We start from the raw sequence: 12,721 nt of genomic DNA on the forward strand, positions 1-12,721 counted from the left end.
CAGGAAATATATGTACTAAGATTATTGACTTAGAATATGCTGACAAACAGAGAGAGCTATCAGATGTTGATGTATGAACTTAATTCTGACGTCACTGAAAATGAAAATTTCCATGTTTCATTGCCAGCCTCCTGGCCTAAACACAGGTCATCATCCAAAGGAAGCTAAATGTGAAAGGACTTAAGTTGTCAAAGGGTGATTGTGATTTACCTACACTTCATAAACTGATGCTATCAGATCTATAAGAAATACAGTTTCTTAGGCAAACAGATGTACAAATCCATTAAAATTCCATACTGTTTTTCAGTAAGTTCACCTAGTGTTGCCCATTTTATCCCTCAGCCATGTTAATATTAAAGTTGTTTTCTCTTGTTTGCCCCGATAGCATTGTTTCCTGGCAAGGAATATTACTGTATGCAATTCATGATAGGCAGAATGACATGGTAATTTTTTTTAAAATGCTGATATTTCCTCCCAGTCTGTCATCAATTTTTTTAACAAGTTAGGGAAACATTTTAAAAATATACAAACTGTTAGAAAATTTAAATCTGATTCCTAGAAGTTGTATTTTTTATGATGCCATCCATAAAGGAATTATGTGGGACATTCTATTTTGTTACAGCTGTGGCTTGTGTCCAAATATTCTGTAATCACAGTGGTACACTTTTGTTATCAGTCAAAGTGTATACAGTTGTTGAAACAAGCTTTGTAAGAGCCTTTTTTTAATCAAGCATGGGACTTTACATTTATTAGAAGGCTTTCACAAAAATAAGGGCAACATCATGCAGATTCTTTACAACTAGAATCAGTTGTGGTTACAATTTGAAAATAAATTTAAGTAGACACAGGCAGATACAGTTGTACATACACACTCCATTTATGACATTAGTTTAGTGTACTGGTAGCTCTCAGCAATACATTAGAAGTCTACAATCAGCTGACAGAAAGATTGTATAAGAGGGAAGAAAATGCTTGAATCTCTCACACTGTTTAAGTGGCTTGACAAGAATTTCAGTGAGAGTTGCCTCTTAAATTTCGGAAGCAAGAACAAGTCAAGACTACACTCTTGCAGTACAAAACATTTACACACAAAATACACATGCATTGCAATGCACTGGGAATGGGTAAAGCACAGAGAAACCCATAGCTCAATGCCTTATTAACACAGTTCTACAAAGGAGTCTCAAATAGGATGATATAGTTCAGTCACAGTAAGGCCACAATATTACAATGGGTAAGGACCTTAGAATTCAGCATTCTGTATTAATAATAGAACCTTTCCTTGTTTGTAGATTTTTATATAATGTACCTCAATGGTATCTCATCAAAGTCTTTCTGTTTTTTTGTAAGTTTAACATATTGCTTAATACAACAGCACAGTAGAGGTGGGAATTGTCACAGGGAAAACAAAACCTATATAACATTCACACAGTAGACTATATGCTATGTGCAGTTAGATGAAGCTGGCTAATCAGAAAAAAGACTAGCAAAGGATTTCCTCAAGTTTCGGATAGTTTCAGCTTTTGCTTCATCTTCATTCACAGATGATCGGAAGAAGGATGATTCTGTGAAACTGAAGGCATTTGTCAAAGACTGTGACTTGCTGCAAGACAAAAATGCAACATGTTTTGTATAGTCATATTGTCTGCCAGCTTCCATCTATATATAACTAGTGTAACTTGTATAAATTCTGAGAAAAGGAAAAATGTAACATGAAAACAATTTGCATTTGAACAAAATGGACATTCATACACTAGCAATACAGTTAGATGTAGCATACAGAGCTGCTGCAATACAGCACATTTCTTCCATATTTTGATTTGAGAAGCAGGATAATCTTTCCTTCAGAGAACATACTGCTTTTTTACAGATCTGAAACACTGGATCCCAGTAAATCAGATGATGTAAATTAGGACTTGTGAAAAACCAGACCTCCTGCTAAATCCAAATCACCACATGGGAAAAGTTGAAGAATGAGTCCTAAAGTTGTAATGTGTTTGTACACATTACATTGATCCTTATGGAGCTTAATGACACTTTATATCTTTTAAAAGGATTCACCAAATCAGGTACCAAGTTTATTTTCTGTAAGCAATTAGTCTAGCTATGCTGTTCTGGTTTTACTGCTATCATGTAATGTTGCTGTAAGTCTCTATGTAAGCATTAGTAAAATAACATACAAGAAGGAAAATGTCTGAAGTTTCAAACTAATTCATGACTTGTCAAGTAAAATAAATTTTTAAAAGTTGGCTTGAATTTAAGCGGAAAACATTATTGAGTTACAATTTTTTACAAAGATATCTATGCATTAGTAAAGGTAGTTAACTGATTTCATTTTTATGTCAGCATAATAGTAGGATTTAAGTCTTGGCTATAGTAAAACTGAAACACTTTTCTTCTTCAGCTTGTCTTATTCCCACCATAGTTTTGCAATTTCTCTACCTCTAAACTAATAATGTACAGCAAACAGTGCTACAGGCATTTTAGGTTTTTCAGAAATTATAGTTGCGTTAATGAGAATAGACTGATAAATGTTTGTTTGTATTCACTGAAAGAGGGAGGGTGGGAGGCAGCACTTGACTTGATTAGTAGCACAATAAGTAGCCTAATTAAATATTTATTCACAGATTAATAACATGTACATACAGGTTAGGCAACAGTATGTGGGTGAATACAAAGCATACACATGCAAATAGAATTAATCCTAGAGGCAGGAGATTTGAGTCTTCTTGTGGACCTAAACTGCTTCTTGAAAGTTAGAAAAACTACTCTTATTATGGCTTGCATCGTAAAAACTTTAATTTAGTCCTTAAATATTTTAATTTTAGTTTGATTTGAATAGAAACTATTCCATCTGAAGAGAAAAATCAATGAATCTGGATTTGAAGAAGGAACTTAAGAGAAAGAAGAACTGAAAACTGTATTTAGTAACTCTGTTTTTCTTAAATGTCAGAGGTTCGCGAGTTGTTTCAAATTAGTTTATAGTCTTCCATCTTTCTTATGAAAACTGATCTGCCTACTCTCTACATATATGTAAATAATGGATGACTTAATGTGAGTTTTAAGTCTATAAACCAGAAAAAATACACTGTCCTAGAAAAACATTTTCTGAAGTAGCTATTGTTGTCATCTTTGCATCTTGCCACCTGAAAGTCTAGTCACTGCTCCACTGAGTTGTGCTCAGGTGAGGACTCAGAATTGGTTTGCGCTAGTATTAGCATATGAGCGAGTGAAAAAGGGGGATCTGTGTAACTTGGCGAACCCAGACTACATGCCGGTCTCAGTACTTATCAAAATGAGCAGAACGCGTTGTTCGTTGTTTCCTGGCAATACTGGGTGTCAGCATCGCTACGCTGAAGAAACAGTAAATCCTTGCTAATACCTGCTCCATGTTTTCCATTCACTGGGTTTAAGCTGTGAGAAGATACATCACTACAGATCCTTTCCGTATTTACTGTACGTGTATGATACGTGTGGCGGCTGGCTGGAACAACTGCACACTGTGCGCTATGGAACCTCCCAGCAGTGAGGCAACTACACAGGCCACTCCGCGCGAGGCCTGCCCTCCTCTCTGGAGAGCGCTTGTGGGAATTACTTGGGCTGTACAGTCAGCAGCAATGCATAGCCATGAAAGGAGTGTGACTGTAAAGAAACACAGTTTGGCAGCCAGTGTCTAGCATGTTCATTTGGATTGTTTCTGAGATAGGCTTTCCGAAATGGAATCTGTTGTTTGAGTGACTGCAAGGTTAAAAATCCAAATAGATAAGACTTCCTCTTTTCTGTGCAGGCTTACAGCACAGCAGATCATGAGTCAGTGACGTAACAGAGAAAAAAAAAAAGAATAGAGAAACAGTATGAGTTTTTAAATCTGACCTAGTTGGGGCAAAAAATATGCAACTAATTACTGAAATTTTGTATAGCACTTAGGATATAACTTACAATACTCTCTGACTGCGATAAACACAAAGGATAAGTTTTAAAAAATGTTTTAACCCCATTTTAGATTTGGGAACATACGCATATTTTTTTCTGTGTATTAGATCAGCTCCCAAATTAGTCAGACAGCAAAATCAAACTATATTATGAGGAGAAAATAAAACTGATAAAGCAAATCTTACTTAAGTTGTGGATGAGACTGAGGCTTCTGTTGAGGAGCAGGCTGTGGCTGTGGCTGTGGCTGTGGCTGTGGCTGCGGCTGCGGCTGCGGCTGAGCTTCCACTGATAATCGGGTGCTGGAAGGGCCTGGAGCCTGGGCACGTGGCTGCTGAGTTGTAGGTCCAGGTGGACGCTGTGGCTGGGAAGTTGAGGGCTTTGCTGACTGCCCGGGGGGGAACATGCGCTGTGGCTGCAATGGCTCCTGGCTTTGAGATTGCATTCCTTGGGGTTGCACTGGGCCCCCTAGGTTCAGTACAAGAAAGACTTCATAATGTTATAGTATCACAGAGTTCTTACTAGATTTCATATCCAACACGTAAAAATAATCCTGGAATTTGATTAATTCTACTTTTGATGCAAAATGCTAATAATATGGACTACAGTTTAATGTCGTGAATACTACTAATCACACTTGGTACATTAATAACCTGCTTGGAGCCCTCTATGCTTCATCCCTGTAATTGCTAAGAAGTACCAAATTTATACCAGCAGGAGCTTTACTGACTTCAAATAAAATCAATGGAGTTAAAAGATAATTTTAGGTCAGCTCAAGGAAGGCCTGTGAGAGAACGGAATATTCCAACAACATCTATTTCACTAGTACATCTACTTTTTTCTATGCAGTTATTGCAATTTTGTTCCACCAAAATTTTAAAATTATTTTGGTAATCTTCCTCTCAGATTCACTCTTATAACAGTAAAACAACTTTATATTGATGCTTGCTGGCTCATTCTGTCTTCTGATAACTTATTTAACTCTGTAGTTAAGAATATGTTAATGTTATTATGTTAAAAATAATACAAGAAGCACAAGAAAATCATTAGTAATTCTTTACCAAAGGTATCTTTCCTCTGTCAAGAAAGTACATGGTAAAATATTGTAAGAAATGTGGAACTAGCATATGTAATAGATACTTAAGTTGTGAAATCCAATGCTGAGAGATGCTACCTCATTATACGGTTGTTTGAGGTGTTTTCTGATTGAAATTGTACTATGTCAGCTAACAGTGGCCATGCTGTTTTTATCTCATATCAGATGTCTGAATGTGGCCTTCTTGGGTGTTAGTTGTTGTAACAGCCTCTTTATTCTTGCATGTGACAAGGCACACAGCATATTTGAATTAAGCAGAGGAAAGGACAGGATGAATTTTGAGATACTTGTTTGTAGAATGCTTGGGTCAGGATAAGAGCTTTGCTGAAGATAAATATTACACAAGAAAACTGATCTAGAGGTTGGAAACATTTGGAAATTTTATGTCTTACACGTATTTAGCACAAGTAAAAGATTTTTACCTCCTCAGGTCTCTAGAAGAAAACATTCATATCTGGAAACATTGTTGCAATATGAGATTTGTTTTTAAAATATGCTCTTATAGTTAGTTTTCCATTTATTTGAGATTCCAGTGTATGCGTCTGAGAGCATGTACTAATGCTTTAGGAAGTTTTAATATAGTTAGTTGTAGCAGTGTGTTGTGATGTAGAAAGATAAATAGCATGTACTGTATGTTAAAGAATGTGCCTTCATTGTCTTTTAATTTGAATCACTTTTGTAGGAAATATTTGAAGGTGCTAACATGGTCTTGCAACAACTTAATTATGATTGTTTGCTTATTATTCTCCCTTCACTCAGTATTGAAAAACAGAAAGTTTTTTTTTTCCCCACTTGCACATACAGGCTTGAATGCCAGAAACTTTACACTGAAGACAGATATAACTTTCTTTTATTGCACATTAAGCTGTACAAGAAATTTCACATAAAAGATATACTGCTGTCACACTTCCAGCATTTGCTCACTTTCTTGCAGCTGGGTTGTACAAAAGGCAACAATCATGAAAGAAACTTTTACCAAAAATAACCCAATAAAACTGAACATTAAACCTACACTGTAAAACATCTGTTCCCTGTTATCCACAATATTGCACCTAAGCATGCTTACATGCAGAGAGACATTTTGGCTTGCTTCTTGTCTGTGGTATGTAGTAATAGTGTGTGCCCTTTTAAATCCTTTACAGTCAACAAATTGAAATCCTATCTGCAACACCCATCTCTTCTTTGCACACACAGCTCACAAATGTCATGTGAAAAGCACTTGTGAATACTTGTACTACTACATGCAAAAAGACCTCCAACTGCATTAAATAAAATCAGTCATCAGATTCATTTCTTTACCCCAGGGCAGTATGGTTTATTCACTCCTATGGTGTCTGGAGGTAAGGATTTGTGAACCTGATCCTAAGTGGAATTTTATTAACATGGAACAAAATAGCCATTGCTATCACTGGAATGATCACTGACCTAGACAAACGTTGATCACTAAAGCAAAATATTCATGTTATTTACTGATAGGTAATAAAGAATAGCACTTACCACGAACATTTAAACTGCTAATAATGTGTACCCTAATTCTCATCTTACCGGCCAGATTTTACAAATAAAAGAAACACTAAGAATAATGATGCTTCTCATTGATAATTTTTTTCCAGTGTTTGTAGGGAAAACAGAAATAGAACATAAGACTGTTTTCCCTTTAAACAAAATTGCTTGCACTACTCATCTTTGTACATAGGCTAAACTAAAACTGTAGTTTTGTGGCTCACTAACGACTAAATTTTATGGTATGCTAGCATTGTGTAGCTTGTGTGTCTAGGCTAGGTTTCTCACAACAGCCTGCCTGTATATTTCTCTAATATTTACAGCATAAATTTGTTATGTAAAAGTCGTAAATAATATACCTACATAAAATCTAGCAGTTGTCAGGCATCTCAAGTCTTTTTCATGATTGATTTTAAGCAATTATTATACGCCCTGTTTATGTGGATAATCCTGGGATTGAGTTTTCTTTATAGGTATCTTAATATTTCTAGGTTAGAATAGTCGAGCAGAGTTGGTAAAGGAAACAGTTGACATTTTTGTCTGCCATTCCAACCAAAGGGCTAGATCCCCAGCTGGTTAAAGGTTCCTTGGTCTACTATCTCCCAACATCTCAGTATTTGAAAAATTGAGCTATTACAGGAAGTTTAACAGTTCTTGAGGTACTTCCCACCAAACAACCTGTGATTTAACTCTTAGGTGAATAAAGTATTTTGAAAATATTTGCATTAGTTTTCAATAAAATCACCATAGATTACTAATTCTGAATGACAACAAAAGGAACTACTTAATTGAAATAAGATACATACTCATGCTTTCACTGAGATATTGCACTTAAGTGGCCCATTTACATAGCTTTGTAGCTAATAATTTAATGTAGAATTACTAAAAATATGAATACCAGTATGTAAAATAGAATATATTTTAAATATTCCTTGGGAAGAACAGTGTTGTATCGTATGGAGTTACTGAAATAATAGAGTTCCACTTCTTCCATATAACTCAAATGTTAATAAACTTTATAAAATTATAAATAAAATGCTTCACTAGCAAATTCTCATCTAGACTTTTAAAAATATATCTGGTTGACCTACCTATTAGTCATGCACACACACAAAAAAATAAAGGCTATGAGTATAGTGCACACACACTCACAGAGTAAGCAGAAGTATTTCAATTTGAACCTCTGTTGTATTTTACGTAACGATATATAATACTCAAAAAATACTGTCTAACCACCCATAATGTACAGTTGCACTGAGCTGAGGCACATTCTTTGTACACTGTTGACAACAGCCCTGAAATCACAAGTTTTACAGAGAAAGGTAGGTAAGCATTACACGCACAGACATGAACAGGTAAACAACCAGACGGTAGAGTTGACACTGCATAGAAAAAACACAGTCCAGGTCAGCACTGAAACAATGCAAAAACTGAACAAAACTGGTATGTTTGCTTTTAAGATTGTACTTTCATTTCTTTCTTTCCCTTTTATTTTATTTTTTTTATTTTTTTTTATTTTTTTGCTTTAACCCTTGCTTTTATTCTCAAATATCTAAGTAGCCTGGACTTGTTTTGGTCCTACTGCAACGCCATTACAGTCGAGAATGTACTGTAAACAACCTTGAGGTGGTGGTCGCTGAGGTGGGATTTTGTTCGGCTCTGGCTCCTTTAGTGATCCACTCTGGAAAATACATTTGAAAATAGAAGGGAGAAAAAATTAGAGTAGCTCAGTTCCAGTTTTCCATTAATTTGTCTTTATTTTCATTAGAAATCTCCTTATTGGTTTGGGGCTGAACATGTAATTTTAATTTATTCCAGATAATATTTTCTAGTTTAGTTGCTGCCTGCCATGACATATGAATCCTGGATTAATCCAAAGCTGAGCTTTTAAGCAAAAATTTGCTTTCCCTTTGCAGCATGTGATCATGACATAAGGAGTGCCTTCCTCAGGAGTGCTCACTGCTGTCCGTGTATGGTCTTTCTCCTTCAGTTCCTTGTACCCTGAACCCCCTTTCTGTATCTCATTAGTTCTGCTCTCTTTTTAGGACAGACTGCATAGAAGGTGGACTTCAAAAGATACCTTTGTGTAATTTAAGAAATTATTTATTTTCAATTAAATTCTCTTGCAGCTGTAGCACTAATACTGCAGAATTTTTGTTAGTGGTAGTTTCACTTTGATTCTGTAATTGTAAATGGGAAGGAAGATAGACTACTCTAGGTTAGCTGTTTTGCTAAAGCAAAATGAAAGAAGGAAGCAAAACCCACAGAAAAATCATGAAAATAATTTAAATTACTTCATGCTACTCCATCTGACGTGTTATTAGAAACACATGTAATACTTAACTTTTCAAAAAAGGAGATTTATTTGGCAGTATCCTTTTCGAATGTATACTTGTCCAGAGGACGAGATGGGCCCGAACCAAAACCTTGGAGTGGAACACCCTCTGGGAATATTAGCATTTGAATCCAAGCTTTGCCTTGGGCCCATCTCTAATTATTTAGAAAAGGGAAATATGTGAATCACTGGACATAATAAGTTGTTCTTTTTAAGGATCCAGAAATTGCCATCTGTCAAGAGGGAAAAAAGCCCAGAAGGTATTAAACAGTAAATGTAAAATTAATTAAAAATGTTTCTTGCAAAATTTACTGTTTTTTTTCTGATAAATTTGTATTTGATCTTAGAACTGCAGAAATAAATCTCCCTCCTAATTGTGAGAATTCCTATACAGCAATCTAAAAATTGTAATTTTAAAGGCTGCAAGACACCAATGCTACTGCAACTGTTCCAGATTGCGTTGTCTACTTTAGCTACATAAACAAAAGGAGATATGAAAGGTTCAAAACTCAAATTATTCAGAATTACCAACCTTCAGAAACAAACTTAGGGGCAAAAACAGTGTGTACAAAATGAACGTGGCAAAATCTGATCCGTGTAATAACTGACCCAGTTATATAGTTCTTGGTAAGCATCTTTGGTTAAGGATGAGGGATGTAGAAAAGAAGAGAATTTCATAACGAAAAACACTGCTACCAGAAAATTTTAAATTGTTTTAGGATAGTTTTGTTGTTGTTGTTGTTGTGTTTTTCTCCTTCCATTAATTTTCTGAACACACGTTGACTTTCTATCCTATGCAGGTTTTGGTGGCACGTTAAATATGCGTGGTATTTGTGCTGTATATGCATTGGAGTTCACTGAAGCAATATGTATATACATTAGGAACTCTTCAGATACTGAGGAAATTAGCACAGAGACTGGAAAACTTGAAATGTTGCCCTGGAGGAACCAACTCCTTTCATATTCTAGTCCGATTGTTCTGATGCATCTGGCACCTTCCTTTGTATGCCTTTAGGGCACCTGGGTGTTCATTATTACCGAGAGAGCTTGCTATTCCTTTGGTGTTGTAGTATGACACATTAAGCGTGCTCTTAAAGGGAAAGTATGAATATCTGGGTTCAAGTGCCTCCAGTAGCTTCTTTATAGAAGACTGAAGCGATCATCTCACTTTTGCTAGAAAGCAGAAACCATGCATAATATTCTTTAATGAACATTCCTACTATTACCATGTGATAAGCTTCCAAGCCTTGCAAAAGGCCATAAAACAATCCGTATAGTTCTCTCTTTATACCTCCTTTTTTAGCCAGAGGAAGGCTAAGGAGAATATGCATGTTGCTGCTTTTTCTGCTAAAGCAGAAGTAAAACGTGTAGATTAAACTCATATTTTATTTAAAAACTGAAAATATAGGCTGGAGATTTAAATTCATATCCACTTTAGTGTTAAAACAACAGCTGACAGTCCTGTTTCCCCCAGGCCTGGAGGCCAAAGTAGGTCTGCCATTTGTTCTTACACTGAAGTGGTCCTGGGCTTTATCACACACAGCATCTAACTGACTTGACATGACAACAACAGTCTTTATGCAATCTGTGTATCTCACCATCTGACAAAGAAATTATTTTATCCTAACCTAAGCTTTCAAAAAACCTTAAAGAAATTTGCTAATCTCTCCCTTAACTATTCTGGAATTTCAGAGACTTGTGCATCTTTCGTTGAAGGTGTATTTCTCCCTCTATAGTCACCAACTGCAGCTGTCCTGATTTTACCACCCACACACTTTTTTTTTTTTTTTTTTTTTTTTTTTAAAAAAAAAAAAAAAAACACAACTATCACCTGGTGCTTCCAGGAACCTCACCCACACTCCAGGCCAATCACATGGGTATATTACTTTAGCTAATTAGCCAACCCACCCAGGCTGACCCAAAAAGAATAATTAGTACTACATTCCTAATTGAGAAATCTTGCTCATGTTTTTTCAATGGTCTGTAGTAATCCTTCAAGAGCCTTTCTTTCAGACAGTCAGAAACCTTGATATGTAATATTAAAGACAGGCTTTGAACTAGAGTCTTGTTTGTGGTCCTGAGCCAAGGCCTTTAATAAAATCCAGGCTTCTTCCAGAATGCCAGTTGTTGGCACATCAGCTACAGACTGTTACTGCTCACCTCTCCAAGGTGGTATGCCAGTGTAATTGCAAGAGCTGCTAACTCCTTATGGGCAACGTAATCTCTCTGAACAAAGATGCTGGACTAGACCTGTCCTGCAGATATATTCACCCCTCTTGTTTTTTTCCCTTTGTTGCCCAGCCTAGGAGCTCACCCTCCTACCAGTTTCTTTTAGTACAAACATGTTTTCCTGCATTGCAGCTGTGATCTACAAATGTGCCTACTGCTTAGTTCAAATATCACAGGAAGCAAGGATTAAAATATAGAAGAGAAAATGGCTCTGAACAGATTCTTATTAGGAATTCAGGGCTAAAAAGCAGAATTAGCAGAACAGAAACTAGAGGCTGCAGTGTTTAGTATGGTTTAGTATTACCTGAGTAAGGTGTGGTAACTGCTGTGGTAGGGAGCCCATTTGGTTTCCATTTTATGGAACACAACTTTCATATCATATCCAAATTACCAAAAGAAAAGGGATTGCGGATGTTGATAGTATAAGTATCTAGAATTGCTTATTTGCAGAATCTCTCCTGTTCAAAGGAGATTTACTGTTTGTATGCATATATATATATATTTAAAAAAGAACAACTTTACTCATGAAAACCTCCAAGCCGCACAAATTCTACAAGTATGCTATGGTGATTTCTCAACTTTGGGTATAACAATCGATGCTTTGGTTGCATGGCAGTCTTCAAGAATATTGGCTCAGTTAATTATACCCAGAGCACAAAACCCTCTACTTGTCTAGAAGATAAATGTCTAAAGATGTCTCTGTAGCACTTCCTTGCCTTCCATAGGTACCTGAAATGGTTTCCTCAGAATTTAGGGGTAGAATTGGAAGAGGGAAGACGGTTTGTTCTTCAAAGCATGTTGTATTAGAATTTGTTTGGTCATGTTACTTCTTTTTCTACCTTTTATATTTATATGCATTCAGACTGATTCATATATACTTGAATTTTGAATAGTCTGAAGAATGTTGAAATGGGTTGGAGCAAAAGCAGCAACTTGGAAGGGAAACAGTCCTTGGGCAAGAGATGCTAAACTGAGTTCTAGCAAAAATTGATTTTGATTTGGCTGAGTTTGAAAATTTAGTGAACTACAGTTGCAGCATGTATAGTTGTTTTTGGGTTTGGTTTGTTTTTTTGTAATGCAGTGATAGAAGCTTTTCACAGATGTCTTAATGTCTGAAGGGAAGGACATTTTCCAGGTCAGGATTTGTAGGGATCAAGTGAGAAATGCCAAAATACAAGATGAGTTAGATCCTATAAATGAAACAAGAACAAATAGTAAAACAAACAAGCAAGAGGAGAACTAAGAAAAAAACCAGGGTTGCTAAGCACAGGGGTAATTTAGATTTAATCTGCTTTCAGTAGGGTCTCAATAATAAACGAATACTTGAAAAGAGGCAAAGGTACAGGAGCAAAAGCAAGATGGAAGGTTGGAAAAGAGCTACAAATGAGATGGACCTAAAAACCAAAGATCTTCTTGAGCTCAGACTAGATATTCTCCATCCCAGAAATCAAAAACAACTGATTCACTAAATTCAGAATCAGAAGCAGGTATTTTTAACAATGAGAAATGTACAAGCTACACTGGAGAAGCTCGGCCCTAACGCTACAAGAATTACCATGTGGGTAAGAGAGGAGACAGTTACTGAAGAAAAACTAATGCCAAGGAGCTAATTGTAGCATTCCTAAAGG

General features: G+C 36.1%; 1 protein-coding gene across 1 annotated transcript in view; it reads right to left on the reverse strand.

Moving 5' to 3' along the window:
• Nucleotides 1-717: 717 nt before the first annotated feature.
• SYN2 (synapsin II) overlaps nt 718-12,721 on the reverse strand; it is a 181,003-nt gene continuing 168,999 nt past the window's right edge. The window contains exons 11-13 of the mRNA XM_062585309.1: nt 8,150-8,210; nt 4,119-4,398; nt 718-1,603 (exon numbers count right to left, since the gene is read on the reverse strand). Coding sequence (XP_062441293.1) covers nt 1,468-1,603; nt 4,119-4,398; nt 8,150-8,210 — 477 coding nt within the window. The 3' untranslated portion in view covers nt 718-1,467. The remainder of the gene's footprint in view (nt 1,604-4,118; nt 4,399-8,149; nt 8,211-12,721) is intronic.

The sequence above is a fragment of the Rhea pennata genome, chromosome 12, assembly GCF_028389875.1.
Source record: "Rhea pennata isolate bPtePen1 chromosome 12, bPtePen1.pri, whole genome shotgun sequence".
In the NCBI taxonomy this organism is placed as follows: Eukaryota; Metazoa; Chordata; class Aves; order Rheiformes; family Rheidae; genus Rhea; species Rhea pennata.